Here is a 20944-nt window from a genome sequence, read left to right on the forward strand (position 1 = left end):
AAATGGTTTATGAAAAGTGATTTATTCTATGCTTCCCTCACAGCAAACAAGATGAGATCTCAAGCATGAAGAAAGAGGAGCGAAAGGAGGCATCAAAGTAAGTACAACAGTAAGAAAATGAGCTGTAGGTAGACTGTGAGAGCACAGCGCTGCTGTTAAACTGGACAGAGTGTGAGATTCCTGTTCCGGGGCAGAGGGAGCTGCAGTGAACCAGCGAAGTTAGCATAGCGAACGCGGAGCCGACAGGCACGCGCTGCAGCACCCCCCCCCAGCGGCGTGCACCCGGGGGGGTGTCATTTTCGCCGGGGGAGGGGAGGTGTCATTTCGCGGGGGGGGGGCTGCACCCGGGGGGGGGGGCGCATCAGCGATCCGCCCTGGGTGTCATCGAGGGTAGGAACGCCACTGGGGCAGAGGATGATTCTCTCTGCTCTGAGGCCCCGTTCAAGAACTGTGTGCAATTATTTTCCTCAAAATCCCCAGGTACTACCCAGGTAGTGACAAAATGTTTAGATAGTTTTAATATTGATCCTTATTCAGTTACCTGTTTCTTGTTGTTTTTTCACCTGTTTTATATTGCTCGTTGTTCTATTTGTGTGATAATAAACCCATTACTTTATTAGCTCTGATGTCTTGAGCTGACTAAGAATCCTGGTAGTTTGTGTTTTGAGTCTGTGAGTGCTTTCTATGAACTGTGGGACCCCTGAGAGTGTGGTCCCAGTGTCCTGGAAATAACCGGGGAGATAACCTGTGGGTGGGAGACTCGCCCAGAGGCAGGTGAACCTAGTAAGTGAATTGGAAGTTTGGCTAGTATAGAGCACATGCCTAGGTGCAGGCAGGCCTGGGCAGTGCTGGGGACAGATCCTCTAGGTGGCTGTGGGGTTAACCCCAGGTGGATGATAGGTGTTCTCTGACAGACAGTATGAGCTCTGACCTCTGTATGGTTCATAACGCAAGATTGGCCTCAAACTAGTCCTGGTATAGATAAACAGAGAGTTACAAATATGCTATTCCATGTTCCTGCACTAAGAAACTGCTGCTTGCTATGCATTGGTTTCATGTGATGTTGCATGAACAACTTTGTGTGTCTTTCTCTAGGTTTGTTTCCTACTTTTTTGCTGCTATTGCTGAAGGAGACCTTAGCAGAATAAAGAGATGTTTGATGGAAATCCAAAAATATGGGCTAACCCTTAGTTGCTACACAGTACGAGGTACCACTTTTGTTAAAGTTTTTCTCTAGACTTTCTATGATATAACACAGGAAAAAAGTGATGTTCTAGTGAGTCTGGACTCATCATCATATATAGTCAGGAAGGAATTTTTTCCAAGCTATAGGACTGGTTACAGATGTACCAAGTTTGTTTTTTTTTCATCTTTCTCCAGATTGCCATGCCAAGAATACTATTAGGCAACCACAAGAAATATGGATTGGATGGGCCTTTGATCATCTTTCACCCTAACCATCTCTGTCTGTCAAATTGCTCTACAATTCCACCTGATTTGATCATGTCACCCCCTTATTAATGAAAGAACATTGGCTCCCAGTATCAGCATGTATAAAATGTAAACTTCTCACTATGGTCTTTAAAGGCAGACAGCTCCAGAATACATCTCTAAACTCCTTACACATTAAATCCATAAACACACTCTACACTCATCCCAACAAGCAGGTCTATTTCTTCCCCCTCCCTCAGTCATAACATAGTAACATAGTAGATGACGGCAGAAAAAGACCTGCACGGTCCATCCAGTCTGCCCAACAAGATAACTCATATGTGCTACTTTTTGTGTATAACCCTACTTTGATTTGTACCTGTGCTCTTCAGGGCACATCTGGACATAATTCATTCAGTCTTTCATCTGGACATAATTCGAAACACTGCTTTTGCATATGTCAGTTCTCACCTCTAGAACTCCCTTCCTATTGAACTCAGACTTGAAAATCCTCTTTCCCTACTATCAAAAACGTTTTGTTAAAATTTGGACTCCATATTTACAGATCTACCCACCCAAAGTTTGCTCTGCATTTCTTAATATTTCACTATTTAGTTGGTATAGGATTACCTACCCATGTGGTTTATGGAAGTATCTGGATTTAATGAGGGGGAGAAGGGGGTGGGGGAATGGGGGGGGGGGGGGTATTTCTTGAAAAAATTGTCAACTTCAATATGTGTATTTTTGATGCAGCCTGGAATGTGTAAATTTGGTTGAATTTGTATCTTTGATTGTGCTGACAATAAAAATATATTTGACATAAAAACATGGCTTTTTACACAAACCTTTAGCTCTTGGGGTCCTTTTACTAAGGCACACTAACAGATTTAGTGCAAGCTAATGATTAGCATGCACTAAATAATAAGTCACCTATTATATTCCTATGTGTATCTTATCATATAGCAGGCACCAGGGGAGCCAACTTTTCAAAATTATTGGGGGTGCTAAACTGTATAGAAATGACCTCCCCCGGGACACAATCAAGGAATTTGCTCAATATTGGGGGTGCTCAAGCACCCACAGCACCCAGAGAGCCGGCTCCAATCTTTAGCACACACTAACGCCTATATTTACTAAGGGGCACTATGGGTGCGTTAGCGTTTTTAACACATGTAAATGGTTTAGGCGCATTAAATGCTAACACACCCATAGAAATCTATAGGCGTGTTAGCATTTAACGTGCCTTAACTTTACAGGCACGTTAAAACAGTAACGCACCTTAGTAAACATACACCTAAATCTGTTAGCATGCTTTAGTAAAAGAACCCCTTAATTTTCCTCTTTTCCCTTCCTTCTACTGTTCTTTTCTTTGCTTGTTTATTGTTGACTTATTTGCTCACATTTCATTTGTTTGTTTTTACCTTATATTACTAATGTCTATGCTTGTATTTGATACTATTTTATTTCTTTTTAATTTGTAAACCACCTTATGGTACTGATATGTAGCAATTTTTGGTATATCAAGAAGTAACATTTAAAATAAAATAATATGTGCGTTCTGGGAGAATGGCTTTGTTGAACAGAGGATCCTTTATTCAATGCTTTATGTCCCTCGGGTTACCTGGTCCTTCATCAAACTAGAGCTAAACAGAGAGGGGGTGGAATCGCCACCAATTATAAGGCCTTCATCAAAGTAGAACTATTGTTCCAACTGAACTCTTCTGATCTCGAGATTATTGCCTGTAAATTAAGTGATCCTGCGTTGTTGGAGCCCATATGCCTTGTTCTTGTCTATCGCTCTCCAGGAAGCTGGTCTGCCTTGGAAAGCTGCTTTACTGAATTCCTCTCAAATATTTGTGTTGTTTGCTATTGTTTTATTAGTAGGTGATATTAATTTGAATCTCGATAACCCTAGGGGTGTGGGAGGATTGGGAATGTGGCAATTCCTTCTGCCACATTCCCAATCCTCCTACATTAGGGGTCATCTGCTGGATCTGCTGGCTTATAGAACTGTACATATGGACAATTTCTACCCATCCTAGTGCTCTTGGTCAAACCTTGAGACTCTAGAGTTTTCTTTTTACTGAAGGAAAGCTACTATATCTTTTCAGACCACTGTCATCTCTCCTCCTTTTAAATTGAGAGGCAGAATTGATCCTGTAAAATTCTGATCTGAAATCTTTGGTAATCCACAGCTACAATACTCAGACAGTGAGGATTTCTTGTGCCAGTGGGATGAGTTATGTAGTTCTATCCTGGATAGCAAGGCTCCCAGCAAAGTTCTGCCCAAACTCACCCGCAGGGCACCCTGGTACAATTAAGATATTCTCCTCATGAAGAGACAGTGTAGAAAATTAGAGAGAAAGTGGTTCAGACATCAATCTAATGAGAACAAAATGCTTTGGAGGAAGGCTATCAGGGATTATAAGAAAAAGATTGTAGAAGTTAAAACCTCTACTATAAAGAGCAAATTGGTTGCAACCATTTAAATACCCATAAGCTCTTTAGCCTTCTTAATAGGCTTCTGTTTACTAAAAACTTAACATCAGTAACTGTAGCCACTCCCCTCTGCTAATCAATTAGCCACTACTTCGAAAAAAAGTAACTAAAATTAGGGGAGCTGTACTGCAATTTAAGGCCACTAGCATTCAATCCCGCATCAAGCAGCCTAATCTGGATGCTGGTATTGCAGCTGACCAACTGTGGTCCTCCTTTCTGCTACCCACTCATGATACTATCCAATCCTTTCTCAAATGTATTCTTCCTCACATTGCCTTCTGGATGCTTGTCCGAGTTATTTATTAAAAACTGCACCGACAAGATTCATGGACCTTCTTCAAGCTCATATCTCATCTATGCTGACTCAGGGTGCTTTTCCTCATTGGAAAGGCTCCATAATACTTAACCTAATTCCTAAGAGCACCTCGGCTTCATTGGGAGACGTTACTAATTACAGGCCTATTGCTTCTATGCCATTGTTGACTAAGGTAATGGAGGCAATAGTTGGTACTCAGTTTATGAATCACCTTTCCTCTTTCTCTCTCTTGCATAAATCCCAGTCAGGCTTTAGGCCTTGTTCTAGTACTGAAACAGTCTTGACCACCTTAGTATCTCATTTTAGGAAAGCAATCAGTCTAGGCTTAAAGTTTTTAGTTATGCAAAATTCAATATGTCAAGTGCTTTTGATCTCATTGTTCATGAGTTGAGTGCTTTTAGGTCTGTTGGACCAATTCGGACTGTGTGGGAAAGATTCATCAATGGTTCCATTGGTCAGGTTCTCTCTCACCATCCTGGTCTCCTGACTGTGGGGTGCCTCAGGGCTCACCGCTAACTCCAGTACTGTTGAATGTTATAATGGCTCCATTAAGTGAAAGAATGGAGGCAGTGGGTTCTGCACTCTCATTTATGCGGACAATGTCACAATTTATATCCCTTTAAAGACTGGTCTTCCAGAAATTGTCCCCAAGATTAACACTTGGTCTTGATTTGTTGGAATCCTGGGCCTCCAAATTTAAATTTAAGTTAAGTAGAGATAAGACTAAATTTCTTGTGGTAACCAACCCATTTGACTCTACATTGTGTAATAATTTTACCATTGACAACGGATCCTACCTACTAGACACTACGCTTAGGGTAATGGGTGTATTAATTGACAGTCACCTCACGTTCAAGCCTTAGGTTTTTTTCAGTAGTGAAAAATCCTTCAGGTCTCATTGGAAACTGAGGAGAATCAGATCATATTTTGCCTGACATCTTTAGACTGCAATTCCATCTATGCTGGATATAAGGAGGGTGTCCTAATATTGCTGCAAATGTCTTTCAATATTATATGATATGACACTGGATTACATTCAGCCCTTAATAACTATTACCCTACACAAGATAACCTCTGGTTCTAGGGACTACCTTAGACTTCATCTTCCATAGGCTTTAGATACCATGGTGCTAAGTGGTGGAACTCACTGCCAATGGCAATCAGGGTCAGTCTGATTACTTGGTATTTTGCAAAAGACTGAAACTTTCCTCTTTGAGAGGTTTTTACCCATTGATGGAGTGTGTTAGATTGTAACTGGCCATCAATGATTTATTATTTCATTCTTATTTGTATCTTATTTTTGCTACTCTGCTCTTATTTGATATTTTGTTTGTGGTATTGTAAACCTTGCTTGTTGTTTTATTTATTGTAAACTGCATTGAACTCAAGTATGTTCAGGATAATGTGGGGTATAAATGTCAAAATAAATAAGCATAAGCATTTATATATTTTTATTTTGTTTTTAATCATCACTATACTGGGACAGACTGAACACCCATCAAGCCCAGTATGCTGTTTCCAACAGTGGCCAATCAGGGTCACACACTATCTGACAAAATCCCAAAAGAGGTAAAACAGATTTTATGCTGCTCATCCCAGGAATAGCAGTGGGGTTTTCTCAAATCCATTTTAATGATGACTTATGGACTTTTCCTCTTAGGAATTTGTGCAAACCTTTTTTAAACCCTGCTGAACTATCTCCTTTTACCACAGTCTCTGGCAATGGATTCCAGAGTAATTACATGATGAGTGAAGAATATTTCTCTGATTTGTTTTAAATGTACTACTTAATAGCTTCATTGCCTGACTCCTAGTCCTTATATTTTTGGAAAGTGTAAGCAAGTGATTCACGTCTACCCATTCCACTCCACTCAAGATTGTATAGACTTCTGTCATATCTCACCTCAGCTGTCTCTTCTTCAAGTTGAATATTATTGATTTGGATTCCTCGCATTTCTACAGATTTGGACTCTTGGAAAACCTGCCTGATGAAAGCATTGCTGACGACAAATAAGAACATACCTAGAATTGTGACCGACTCCTTGCCTTCGCTGAACAGACAAATGATTTGAAGGAACTGATAAATGCTGAATTCAACAATCAAATTTATGAAGGTGAGGAAGGTTGTGCAAGCTATAGGCCAACAGTTTTCCCCTTGCTTGGGGTGCTGCAATCCTGGACCTCAATATGAGTGGCAAGTTGGTGCTTAGTCCTTGTGTAAATACATTTCAAGGGTTATTCCATGAGGCAAAAGGACTGACATGAAAGTTGTATAAATATTTTCATGCACCCAGGGATGGGAGAAATTATTTTTTTTTCTGTCATAAAAGTGACATTGTTCTTCTCTTGTGAAAGTGATTCACAATGTTTGCCATTGAGAATGAACAGTTTGTCTTGTTAACTGTCTGCAAATATTCATTCTGCATCCATGTGGATAAAGTCTGGTTAATGTTATCCAGATACTCAGCCCACATCCAGCAAGATAAAATTACCTGATTCATTTATTTAGACCCTTATCCATGTAGAGGTATGCTTAGAAGAACAGTTATTTATCTGACCAGAGTTTACCCAGATAATTTTCTTCAGCCACCACTCACTTGCCCAAGTGAAAGAGCACACTGAGGTCACCTGCAGTGCTACCATCCTCATACATTTGACTTCCCCTCACAAAATTAGCCAAGCAATGGAGGAAATTTAAACTGTGACTCTTTGTCTGGTTAACTGTAAAAGTCAGTTGGACAAAAATTTTCAAAATTATCCACTAAAATGTTTTCCACACACTCCTCCACCTGCCCATCATCGATCCCAAATGGAAGAAACCCTTTTATACATTTGACCCTAAGCTTCTGATCTGCACCTTTCATTTAGACAGAATTCCAATCACATTCCCTCAGAAACACATGCAGCCACCTCTCAGATGGACCAGAAAGTGACCCAATAAATGGCATGATAATCATTAGTATGGATATTACTTTGTACAGATATGCATTAGTTAGTGCAGTGGCATACCAAGGGGGGGGGGGGGGCGGTCCGCCCCGGGGGCACACCGCTGGGGGGGGGTGCTGCACGCCTGTTGGCCGAGTCCGCTCGTTCCCTCCCTACTGCTCCTTCTGCATGGAACAGGTTACTTCCTGTTCCGGGGCAGAGGGAGCAGCAAGGAACGAGTGGACTCGGAGCTGACAGGCGCACGGCACCCCCCAGCAGGTAAAATGCACCTGGGGGGGTCACCCTGCACCCGGGGGGGTGTAATTTCACCGGGGGGGGGGGGGTTGCGCTGCACCGGGGGGGGGGGTGTAATTTCACTGGGGGAGGGGGCCACGCTGCACCCGGGGGGGGGGGGGGCACATCGGCGATCCGCCCCCGGGTGCCAGCCAGCCTAGGAACGTCACTGAGTTAGTGTCCATTTGGTTTGTTACATTGCCTTAAAAAATTTAGGGCCCTGTTTGCTAAGCCACGCTAGAGGTGCATTAGTGTTTTTAGAGCGAGCTAATCATTAGTGCCTGCAAACTGTGTAGGTGCCCACAATATTCCTATGGGCGCCTACACAATTAGTGCGTGCTAATTTTGTACATGCACTAACAATGCTAGGGCCCCCATTTACTAAGCAGTGGTAAGATGAAATTGGGATTACCGCTCTCTAAACAGGAAGTACCGCTGGGCTACCACAGAAACCCAGTGGTATCTCCCACCCCTATTTATTTTGTAGCACCTGAGTGTATCCAGCAGTGATCGGAGCAGTGCCATACGTTGCCCGGTTGCCGCTGGGTTAGCGCAGGAGCCCCTACCGCCACCTCAATGGGTGGTGGTAAGGGTCCCCCCCCCACGAAATGGCCAGTGCAGGCCCCCTTTTGTTGCAGCTTGGTAAAAGGGGCCCTTAGTGCATACTAAGGGGAGAAGTTATCAATGTGTGCTAACATTAAGGTTATTTTGCTGTTAACCCGGGTTATTAGTAACTAGGTCTCACTGCATAACATGGGGCCTGTGCTGAAATAGCACATGTTGTGGTAAAATAAAACAGCTTAACTGCTGTAGCCATGTTGATGACTTCCCCTTAAATCAATTTACCTTTTATTAGCCTAGGAATTAATGCACACATGTTGATTAGCATGTAGCGTAGTATTCTAGTGTGTATTTAAATATTTTATTAAATTGAATTTGTGAAACAAACTGAAAAACAAATTTAAAAATTGTGAATGAAAAGCCCAAACAAACTGAATATAACTAAAAATTGTTACCATGTCAACATCCCTGTTAGATATACTTAATGGCACTGGACAACAAACACATTTCTAGGATTTAAAGTCAAGGCCAAACCCTTGGCCAAAAGCTTTAGGTTTAACTGAATTGGCTGTTTCTCCTGGGTTTCTGTATTAATAATGCACTGTCTCTGCAGGGGAGACGGCTTTGCATATTGCAATAGAGAGAAAGCAGATGGATATGGTCAGACTTCTGATCAGCAAGGGAGCAAATGTCCATGCAAGAGCACGCGGGTTCTTCTTTCAGCTCAACAAGAAAAGAAATGACTGCTTTTATTTCGGTAAGTATCCAGGGGAGCAGAGGAGTAGCCTAACAGTTAGAGCAGCAGGCTGGGAACCAGTAAAGCCCAGGTTCAAATCCCACAGCAGCAACTTGTGGCCTTGGGCAAGTCACTTATCCATCAGGAGAAGGCAATGGAAAATTACTCCCATTTGGGGGAGGGTCCTCATTGTGTGATTGCCAGGCATCAGCTCTAAACAAAGGGCACATCTGGATCTGGAAATATCCAGGACAAATTCTCTTGTGTTCAGCAAAATCTAATAAACAGGGACCCATCTGCAGCTGCCTTGCTGACCTTTATTTCTCCTGAACCTAAGAACCCAAAACCCAGCTTTGACTGTGTTCTGGCATAAAATCCAACCCCTTCCTAACAACATCTGTTATACTGTATGTGTAAACACACAGTCCTGTGTGAGAAGTTTGGTGGAATAGTGGCCTAATGGTTAGAGCACTGGGTGACAACCAGGAGGCCCAATTCAAATCAGCCTACATAAGGAGGTTAAACACGAAAAGTACTTTCCCGCAGATTCCAAATATGGCACCAAAATTTAAGCAAGGATCCAAGATGCACACACAACTAAATTAACTCCCCTTCCTTTTCACAAAGCCGTGCTAGCGGCTGCTGGTGCGGTAAGGCCAACACAACCCATTCAAAGTGAATGGGCTATGTCGGCATTACAGCACAGCAGCTGCTGGGGGGGGGGGGGGTAGTTAATGAACTATCAACACTAAATAAATAAGTCTTAACAATCAATAATTTCACTTAATTGGCACTCATTTCAATTTGTATACTACTCCATAACACTCCATACGGCCAGGGGCAGAGCTTAATCATTCCAAAAAGTTGCATGTGGAAGAGATATGATAGAGACATTTAAATACCTCAGTGGTGTCAATATACAGGAAGCAAGCCTTTTTCAAATGAAGGAAAACTCTGGAATGAGGGGGTCATACGATGAAGTTTGAGGAAATAAACTTAGGAGGAATCTAAGAAAATAATCTTTCACCTAAAGGGTGGTGGATGTGTGGAATGGCCTATCGGTGGAGGTTGTAGAGACAAGGACTGTGTCAGAGTTTAAGAAAGCATGGGACAGGCATATGGGATCCCTTAGGAAAGGAAGAGTTAGTGGTTACTGAGGATGGGCAGACTGGATGAGCCATTTACTACTACTATTTAGCATTTCTATAGCGCTACAAGGCATACGCAGCGCTGCACAAACATAGAAGAAAGACAGTCCCTGCTCAAAGAGCTTACAATCTAATAGACAAAAAATAAATAAAGTAAGCAAATCAAATCAATTAATGTGAACGGGAAGGAAGAGAGGAGGGTAGGTGGAGGCGAGTGGTTACAAGTGGTTACGAGTCAAAAGCAATGTTAAAGAGGTGGGCTTTCAGTCTAGATTAAAGGTGGCCAAGGATGGGGCAAGACGTAGGGGCTCAGGAAGTTTATTCCAGGCGTAGGGTGCAGCGAGACAGAAGGCGCGAAGTCTGGAGTTGGCAGTAGTGGAGAAGGGAACAGATAAGAAGGATTTATCCATGGAGCGGAGTGCACGGGAAGGGGTGTAGGGAAGGACGAGTGTGGAGAGATACTGGGGAGCAGCAGAGTGAATACATGTATAGGTTAGTAGAAGAAGTTTGAACAGGATGCAAAAACGGATAGGGAGCCAGTGAAGGGTCTTGAGGAGAGGGGTAGTATGAGTAAAGCGACCCAGGCGGAAGATGAGACGGGCAGCAGAGTTTTGAACCGACTGGAGAGGGGAGAGGTGACTAAGTGGGAGGCCAGCAAGAAGCAGATTGCAGTAGTCTAAACGAGAGGTGACAAGGGTGTGGATGAGGGTTTTGGTAGAGTGCTCATATGTTCTATGTTTATAGAATAGGGTCATTTAGGTGCTGAAATACTATGAGATCCGTGCCAGCATTTACACCAGGTTTCACCAGGCATAAATTCCGGCACTCAGATTTTGGTGTGGGAATGAGCTATAAGCGCTGTTCTATAAATGGCACTCAATCTGGAGTGTCATTTATAGAATAGCACTCTGTGCTGATTGTTTTAGCACCGATATTTTGGTGCTATGTCTAGAATCCTCTCCTTTATGGGGAGTCTTCACATAATTTGGTTTCAAGTTTACTTAAGAAATTTGGCAAAGGCTGGTATTTATTAGATTATTGCCCACGATGTCTGTATGATAGAAAAACTTGCAGCCTTTGGTACATATTGAAGATCGTGTTAATTTCCTTGGCATTGTTTCCATTAATAACTTGTTCATCAGCGAGGCAAGGCTTGCACTTAAAGTGGTTTAAGAAATCAACACAATCTTCAATTTGTCCCAAAGGCTGCAAGTTTTTCTATCATATAGACATCCTTGAGAAGGTTTACCAGCCCGGAAGAACTTTGAGATCCCAGGGGAAATGTCTACTGGATGTCCTATCCTTCCATCAGATCCAGGGGAGACGGAACAGCTTCCAAGGACTCTGTGAGTAGATGCTCAAAAAGCCTAGAGTGCATATAGCAAGAAGAGAGGTACTGACAGAGGAGAAGTGGAGTGAACGATACTAATCACCAGTAGCAGTGATCTATCTTGTGTTCTTTCTTCTCTGGTAAGACATTGAGACACTAAAACAGATACTCACTCTTGAAACAGGCATATTGTTGCCGAAACATGAGACTGTGTCAAGTCCATTGTATTTGTTCCTTGGCAATAAAGACATAAAGACTTCTTACTTCTCTGTCTCTGGAGTCCTGCTTGTTTTGGTTGGCCTAAGTCCCTTCTCTACTTCGTTGCATAAATGATTAGTAATATAGTCAGAGGTTTTGTGAACAGTAGATTAATGTAATAATATTTTGATTGGACTCTCAAATGGTTACCAGTGTTGCAAAATGTGGGAGCAAAAATTATTTGGGGGGCTCTACTTGATTGCCCTCCATTGGTTACCGATTAAGGCTAAGCTCTAGTTTAAACTTTTATTATTTATTTTAAAGATTTTATACAGTATAGCGCTTATCAGTATGGTAACTTGGGCAGTCTGGTATGCTCCAGTCCAAAGTTTATGATCTGAGATCCATTTACAGGGAGTTTATCTTTCACTCAAAAATTTAAATTGACCACTTGGAAAAATAAGATCTATTGATGGCATAGGGCCAAAACTGTAGAATTCCCTCTCTTTGAACTTACGCAAACAGAAGGATTATGTGAAATTTTGTTTTTGCATATAAATATTATAGGTCCTGTTTACAAAGGTGCGCTAGCGTTTTTAATGCGTGCTAACCATGAGGATACCCATAGGAATATTATGAGCATCTAAATGGTTAGTGTGCGCTAAGTTTTAGTGTGTGCTAAAAATGCTAGCGTGCCTTCGTAAACATGGGCAATAGCTGTTTAAAAAATTTTACAGTTTAATGATGTACTGATTGATTATAGATCTGTATCACTTATGATGATACTTTAATATTAGTTAAATGTTTTGTTTTGTGTAAGTCTATGGGAAAGTTTGTTTGCTAGCCATTTTGAGCTATGCAAATGGTTAAGTGGGTTATAAATGTGAAATTAAATTAAATCCCATTGCTGTTCCTTGTGATCTTGAGCAAGTCACTTAGGGGGTCTTTTACTAAGCTGCAGTAGCGTTTTTAGCTCGCGGTAGAAATCAGCTGGCAGTAAACATGAGATGCCCATACGAATATAATGGACATTTTGGCGTTTACCATCAGCTGATTTGTACCGTGAGTTAAAAACGCTACTGCAGCTTAGTAAAAGACCTCCTTAATCTTCCTTGGCTTCAGGTGCAAACTTAGGGGCCCTTCTACTAAGCTGTATTAAGCAGCTAATGCCACGCAGTAGACAGTAATGCAGACCCACTGCATTAAAAAGGTTTCCTTGAGTCTCAACCTCCTGAACTAACTAGTAGTCTACTCTTCCAGTCTTCTGTTTTCATGTATCCTGTGCATCTCCTCTCCCACAGATTTATGAACATACTGTTTCCTTTAACAGGGGAGTACCCACTTTCACTGGCTGCTTGCACCAACCAGCTAGATCTAATAGAGTTCCTGTTAGAAAATGAATACAATAATTGTGCAGATATTACTGCACAGGATTATCTGGGGAACACCGTCCTTCATGCACTGGTGACAGTTGCCGATGACACCGAGGACAGCATGTTTGTGATGGAAATGTATGACTGGATTCTGAAAAAAAAGTGAGAAGCAAAGAATCGAGACACATAAAGAGAAGAGGCAAAACCTTGAGAAAATCTGCAACAATGAAGGGTTGACACCCCTGCAGTTGGCTGCAAAAAGTGGCAAACTTCAGGTAGACCACATTGTGTTATCTCTATATAATAATTGGTCAATCTGCCTCCCTGGATGGTTGGCTGACAGGGTTCGTAATCGTATGCAAATGACGTATACGTAATCGGCTCACCTCCAGCCTTCCCTTCCCTCTCAGTGTCCCGCCCTCGCAGAAAGAGGAAATTATGTCAGAGGAGGGCAGGACACTGAGAGAGAAGGAAAGGGAAGGCTGAAGGCGAGCCAAACTGAGCCGAGCCTGCCACTTTCAATGACGCTGCTGCGACTTCAGGTAAAATGGAAGGAAAGGTGGGCTGTTGTGGGAGAAGAGGGCGGGCAGGTGAGGGCCGGGGTTGAACTGTAACTCGGGTGCTTAAAATGGAGGCAGGTGGTGGTGGGGCGAGTCGCTGGACAGGGAGGGGAGGGTAGAATCGCTGGACATGGATTGGAGGGGAGGGAAGAATCGCTGGACATGGAGGGGAGGGTACGGAGAATCACTGGACATAGATGGGAGGGCAGGGCAGGGGAGGGGAGAATCACTGGACATGGAGGTGAGGGCAGGGGAGAGATGAGAAATAGCTTAGACGAGAGCCTTCCTAGGGCCCATTTCAATTTTGGAGAAACGGGCTTTTTTTTGCTTGTATAATATAATGTAGATGAACAGAAGAGAGGGAATCTAAAGCACAGAATACCAAGCCAAATGAAAAAAAAAGTTTATTACAGGATCTGACATGGGCCATACTTCGGTGAAGCGCCTGGGTCATGGGTCCTTGATGTAGGTGTTACAATTGTAACCAGCATATAGAGGGACCCTTTTACTAAGCTGCAGTAAAAGGGACCCTAAGCTAGCGGCAGTGGCTGTTTTTGCCATGTGCTGAGACCCTTTATTTTTATTTGTTACATTTGTATCCCGCCTTTTCCCACTTATTAGTAGGCTCAAAGTGGCTTACATAGTTCCGGAGAGGTGGTTACAGACTCCGGTGTGAACAAATACAGTATAGGGGTACTATTACAGTGACAAGTACAGTAAAGTAGTATCGGTAAATAGATTGGGGTGATTCAAACAAAATGTTAGGGTGTGATCATACATTGGGGTTGAAAACTGTCCGTTTCCTGATTAAAATGCCATGTTTCATTATTCAGTGTTTATGTCAGATACTGTGGGATATGCCTTCTCTAATATGTGAGTTTTTAGGGTTTTTTTCCCCGTAATTCTAGATGATTATTCGTAGATTTCAGGTGTTTTGGTAGAGAATTCCAGAGCTGTGTGCATATGTAAGAAACCTGAAGTGTATATTGATTTATATTTCAGGCTTTTACAACTTGGGAAGTGAAGAGTTAAGAATAATCTCTCTTGCACAACCTTGCCCTTTCAATAGCCATGCTGAAAGGCAAATTGAGTTGCACCCTGCATCAGAATCAAGCCTCAAACTAAAAGAAGTCCCCTGTTGAAAAGCAGAAAAGAACACTCTACCAACAGTCTCCCAAGATCTCCACACCATGGACTCTTTGGCCACTCTAGAGCTACCAAGCACCACTAAAAGTTGATAACTCTCTAGTTTCTGACTAACCCTGCCCAACAAGGGCCATGGGAGGAAGAAATATAGGAGATCTGGCATGGGCCACGGTTCAACCAGTGAATCTATCCCCTCCCAATGCCACTTCCTCCTGCAGTTGAAAAACCTGGGCACTTTTGAGTTCTAGAAGGCCATGAGATTCATGATTGGACACCCCCAATCAATGCCAAAAAAAGAAATGGCCATGTGGTAAGATTGCACTTACCATGTGGCCATGTGGGGGGGGGAAGCACTTATCACCACCTGGCTCCCACACTAACCCGGCGGTAACTGGGTAGCGCCACTGCCACAGTAAAAAATAGGGACCTATTTTCCATAGCTCCGGAAATGGCGCACACTGGGAGCAGAACTACTGCTTGTTGGGCCGGCGTTAGTTCTGGATTGCTGCACGGTAATCCCGCAGTGGGCTTAGTGCTGCTTTGTATAAGGGCCCATAGTGATTAAGACAATGTAGCTAATTCACTGTTTAGTAAGACATGAGCTGTTGGAGAGTCTTGGCAGTGATTTTTAGTTTTACGCATTAGCTACGTTGTCTTAATCGCTATATGTGTTGGTTATACTTATTGATCTTTGAACATCACATCTACATTGGTGACCCCTGATGCAGGAGCTTCGCCAAAATATGGCCCGTTTCAGGACCTCTAATAAACTTTAGATGCCAACCCATCCTTGGAAGCCCATTGTGCTTTTTTCATTTGGCTTGGTATAATATAGTGTAGAAAGATTGGTGTCATCTCAGGAACACGGAATGATGCTTAGTGCCTGTGTTTTGAAAACTATTTACTCATAATTACAAAAGTAAACTGATCTCTATTCATCCTTTCAGAGGAAGAGTGTTGCCTAGGGGGGTTGTCACACACAGCCATGGAACTCTCTAGGGCCTTAGACTTAATTCATGACACTAAGCAAGTCATTTTATTTTCTTCTGCCTTCATTTTCCCAAATATAATTAAATAATGATAATAACAACAGTATAATTTTATTTTTCCTTTTCTCCATTGGATTCTATAATGTAGTGCCAGATGCACAAAAGTACAGTCAGATGTTCCATCCTAGAGGTATTTGCATGGATGTTTCTGAACTGCTATGACCATATAGCACATGGTCTGGGTAAATGACAGTAAATCAAACCAAATTGTTCTCATTCCTGGTTAATCCCCTCACTGTGGAAAGCCCAGGCCTGAATGTGCAATGAGAATAAATTGTAGTTGGTGTTTCTTGTCCCTCTCTCCTGTGATCTACCGTTTTTGGCTCTTCTCCATTTTCATATGCACTGTCCATGCTCCATTGAAAATACTACTCCCCAACTATAGACTCTAGCATAATGTTTCTTCCCCTCTATTCTGCTTATCCCCATAAAGATCTTGACTCATATTCTGGGTCGGGTGTATGACGCTGAGACTGAGCTTGATGTCCGTCATCTATCCAGGAAGTTTGCGGACTGGGCATATGGACCTATTTGCTGTTCTTTGTATGACATTTCTGAAGTTGACACAAGAGAGAATCATTCTGTCCTGGAGATGGTGGTGTATAACACTAGTTGCAAGGTAAGAGGGAAAGAAGTCATAATATGAGCCCAGCAGACTAATAGAGACCTATATAATACATAGAGGCTCTAGGGATGGAAAATAAGCATACTCTAATGCCTCTGTTTCACTCCATGGTGTGATCTCACCTTGAATATTGTGTACAATTCTGGTCGCCATATCTCAAAAAAAGATATAGGGAATTAGAAAATGTTCAAAGAAGGGCAACCAGAATGATAAAGGGGATGGAACTGCTCTCATATGAGGAAAGGTTAAAGAGGTTAGGGCTCTTCAGCTTGGAAAAGTGACAGCTGAGAGGGGATATGATTGAGGTCTACAAAATCCTGAATGGTGTAGAGAAAGTAGAAGTGAAACAAATTTTACTCTTTCAAATAGTAGAACGACTAGGGGACACTTAATGAAGTCACCTGGTACTACTTTTATAACAAATAGGAGGAAATATTTTTTCACTCAACAAATAGTTAAGCTCTGGAACTTGTTGCCAGAGGATGTGGGTGCAGTGGTTAGCATATCTGGGTTAAAAAAGGTTTGGACAAATTCCTGGAGGAAAAGTCCGTAGTCTGCTATTGAGACAGACATGGGGAAGCTTGTCCTAGGAACAGTAGCATGAAATGTTGCTACTATTTGGGATTCTGCCAGATACTTGTGACCTGGATTGGCCACTGCTGGAAGTAGGATGCTGGGCTAGTTGGACCATTGGTCTGACCCAGTATGGCTATTCTTGTATCCTTATGTTCTGGATAGGGTCTCTCATGGAATATCCAGGTCTTAGTTGGCCGGTAGCAGTCAATGTTTAAAGATATGCTGACCGCTGCTGGCTGAATACTTACCTGTAGGATGACAGCCTTCAACCAACTAGATTACATCATCATTTTAGGTGTGAGAAGAGATGGCTGAGGGAAGCTGTGATAGAGATCTGTAAAATACTGAGTGGAATGGAATGGGTAGAGGTGAATCACTTGTTTACTTTTTCCAAAAATACTAGAACTAGGGGGCACGCAATAAAGCTACTAAGCAGTAAATTTAAAACAAATCAGAGAAAATATTTCTTCACTGAAGGCGTAATTAAACTCTCGAATTCGTTGCCAGAGAATTTGGTAAAAGCAGTTAGCTTAGCAGGGTTTAAAAAAAAAGCTTTGGATAATTTCCTGAAAGAAAACTCCAAAAGCCATTATTAAGATAGATTTGGGAAACTCCACTGCTTATTTCTAGGATAAGCAGCATAAAACCTGTTTTACTGTTCTGGGATCTTGCCAGGTACTTGTGGCCTGGATTGGCCACTGTTAGAAACAAGATGCTGGGCCTGATGGATCCTCAGTCTTTCCCAGTATGGCAACGCTTATGTTCTTATTACCCTCTTGTTAATGTGTATGAATCTTGTCCACCAATTTTCTGCATTACCTTGAACTCCCAGAGATGAAAATTAGCACAGTGTTTTGTGCACTGGGCCCTTTCTCTGTTCCAGAATCACTATGAAATGCTGAATGTGGAGCCGCTGAAAGAGCTCCTCAGATTGAAGTGGAGGAAGTTTGCTGCCGCAATTTTCTACATCAGCACCTTCTTCTACCTCTCCTACATCACCACTTTCAGCCTGATCATGTCTTGCCAACCACTGGCCAACCAGGTGAGGAGCAGGGTTACAGGTTCTTCATTCTCTGGCACACCAGCAATTGGAAGATTTGCAGAGGATGCTACAATACTAGAACCACAGCTTGGTATTTTATATATTTGTTTGTTCGACAAGCTTTGAATAGATTCAAAACAGCATGACAGAAATAAATATTAGCAGTGCAGTTCTTTTGCTGCTTTGTTGCAGACCTCTGAGCCGGATTCCTGGTGTAACAGTTCGTGGGTCCTCACTGGGCAGATTTACACTTTCATCTATGCCATCCTCCTGCTGATCAGAACTGTAAGTATAACCAATAGTGCTGCCTGGCAGAAACATGAATCTTGTTCTTGTTTCCTGAGTGTTTGAGGTTTGACCTCAGTTAAAAGAAACATTATTGTTTTTTTATAGGTTATGGAGATCTTCCGGATGTGTCCATCCGAGCTCACTTCCTTCTTGCAGAGAGGCACTATCTTTGTTCTTTTGTAAGTGCCATTTGTTTGTTGCTGTGGGGAGGTAGGAATCTCCTTAGATAAGTAACTAGCAGGAATCTTTTCTGCCAGAACATGATTTTACATTGTCTTCACCCCACAAAGGTCTTCTTTTCCTAAGCTGCTTTAAGGACTGATGCATGCTTACCGCAGTTTAAAAGGGCTTACCACAGGGCCGCACTCTAATGGCACCATTAGCGAATCACCATTAATTCAGAAAATGGAAAAATTGGCCATTTTCTGGCTGCAGTAGAAATGGCCTTAGCACGCAGGAAAGACCGCGTAAGAGTACACTAAGGCCACTTTCTACCTCAACTTTGTAAAAGGACCCCATAGAAAATTCGTGTTCAGCTGAACATTTTGGTCAAATTCTGCTCTTCAGTTCCTTTTTGAAAACTAGCCTTGAGTTTGGTACCATTATTTTCTCAGTAGCAATTGCAAGACTACAGGTCCCAGAATGCTTTACAGTTAAAGAACTCTACAGTCCCATGTTAGATATAATGTAGAAATCAGAATTTCCAGGTCAGAACATGTACAAATCTTTTCTAAAATACATGAAGGAGTACATGTGTATTTGCCTTCCCATGTAGCAGGAGGAGCCATTTTACAAAGAGACACATTGAAAACTGGAACATTTACACATGTAAATTGGCATTCCACAATCTACACTAAGTGTCAGCACTTTTTTTTTTGTTGCGTTCAAGTACAATAGACATCTCCCTGTCCCCAAAACATTTACTATCTGGGGCAGCAAAGGGTTAAGGGGCCCTTTTACTAAAGGGTTGCTGCACAGCAACGAGCATGCTGTGCGGCAACCCGGAACTACCGCTGGCCTAACATGGCTGCTGGCAGTAGTTCCTGCACTGATGGATTTAAAAAACAAATACACCACAGTGGGTTACCACCGGGGTAGCTCGGGAGCCCTTACTGCCACCTCAGTGGGTGGTGATAAGCAGGGGCATAGCTACGTGGGTCTACGGGGACCTGGGCCCCTGTAGATTTGGCCCTGGACCCCCCTGCCGATGACCCTCTCGACCCCCCTCCCACCGCCAACCCGCCGTCAATCCACCGCCGCCACCTGATACTGCCTGCTACCTTTGCTGGCGGGGGACCCCAACCCTTACCAGCCAAGGTCCTCTTCTTCCTTCGTTCTGTTTCTGAGGCTGACATCCTGCACATACATCGTGCAGGACGTCAGACTCACAGAAACAGAACAAAGCCCTGCAGATCGCAAGGCTTCATTCTGTTTCTGTGAGTCTGACATCCTGCACGTTGTATGTGCAGGATGTCAGACTCAGAAACAGAACGAAGGAAGAAGAGGACCTCGTCTGGCGGGGGTTGGGGTCCCCCGCCAGCAAAGGTAGGCGATGGCGACGGAGGGTTGGCGGCGGGAGGGGGGTTGAGAGGGTCATCGGCAGGGGGGGGGTCAAAGTTGGTGGTGGTGGTGGCGGCGGGGCCAGCAATGGTGGGGGGGGGGGGTGTTGGCGGCGCTGGGGGGGGCCTAAAATGTGCCCCCTCACCTCGGGCTCAGGACTCCCCTTCTGCCGAAGTCTGGCTACGCCACTGGTGGTAAGTGCTCCCCCCTGCATGGCCAGATGGTAAGTGCAAGCTTACCACATGACCATATGTTTTTTCAGGCTTTATATCCGCTGCAGTAAAGAGGGCCCTGGCACGCGGCAAAAACGGCCTCCGCCACAGGGCCCTTTATACCACAGTTTGGTAAAAGATTCTTTTACTATCTAATTTTGAAGACATAAATGTACTTTTAGAATTTGTTTTTGGTTCTACTACAATTAAGATCTTACATAAGATTTGAAATTTAAGGCTGATAATAGATTCTGCTTTGAATTTAAAATGCCATGTGATTAAAGATGGTTTTTGGAAATTACATGTATTGAGAAGATTAAAAACTCCTCTCAGACAAAACAACTTTAGAAAAGTGATTCAGAGTATTATTACCCAGTGTTTTGACTACTGTAATGGATTGATGATTGGTTTAAAAAAGATTCGATTACAAGCTTTACAAGTAACTCAAAATTTGGTTGCAAGGGTGTTAGCAAGAAAATCCAAATGTGAACATATCACTCCGGTATTGAGAAAGCTACACTAGTTACCAGTTGAACAGAGAATTGCTTAATGTTCAAGGTTCAAAATAGACTAGTGTCTCCTGCACTGGCATCAAAGTTGCATATGTACCAACCTAGATGATCATTGAGATCTGGAGAGCAATATCTGTTTGATGTGGCATCCTCTCACGTTATTAGATTGGAAGAATACAGAAATAAAATCTACTATATTGCCAGTCCAATGCTTTGGAACAAAATTCCAAAATGATTGAGAGAGCTTGAAAACTTTGATTGATTTTAAGAAACAAATTAAAACATTGCTATTCATTGAGACTTATGGGGGAATCTAGCTTGTTGATATGAGAAGCTCAATGTGTTGATATATTTTAACAATAGAATACTGAGAATGATGTATACTGTAAAGTAGATTATCCAGCTTATAATCGAAAAAGAAAAACGCCTATATTTCGACCCAAATTGGGAGATGGGCGTTTTTCTCGCAAAGGCGCCCAAATCGGTATAATTGAAAGCCAATTTTGGGCGTTTCCAACTGCATTCCGTCGCGGAAACGAATAAAGTTGATGGGGCGTGACAGA

At 42.7% G+C, this 20944-nt stretch overlaps 1 protein-coding gene across 1 annotated transcript in view; it reads left to right on the forward strand.

Annotated features, from left to right (window-relative positions):
• The window catches only part of LOC115482384 (transient receptor potential cation channel subfamily V member 3-like), a 74736-nt gene that overhangs the window by 22093 nt on the left and 31699 nt on the right, over window positions 1-20944 (forward strand). The window contains 11 exon segments of the mRNA XM_030222132.1: window positions 44-97; window positions 1096-1208; window positions 6209-6277; window positions 6280-6360; window positions 8640-8783; window positions 12769-12965; window positions 12967-13086; window positions 16000-16185; window positions 17651-17809; window positions 18002-18094; window positions 18203-18276. Coding sequence (XP_030077992.1) covers window positions 44-97; window positions 1096-1208; window positions 6209-6277; window positions 6280-6360; window positions 8640-8783; window positions 12769-12965; window positions 12967-13086; window positions 16000-16185; window positions 17651-17809; window positions 18002-18094; window positions 18203-18276 — 1290 coding nt within the window.

This window comes from Microcaecilia unicolor, chromosome 13 (genome assembly GCF_901765095.1).
Source record: "Microcaecilia unicolor chromosome 13, aMicUni1.1, whole genome shotgun sequence".
NCBI lineage: Eukaryota > Metazoa > Chordata > Amphibia > Gymnophiona > Siphonopidae > Microcaecilia > Microcaecilia unicolor.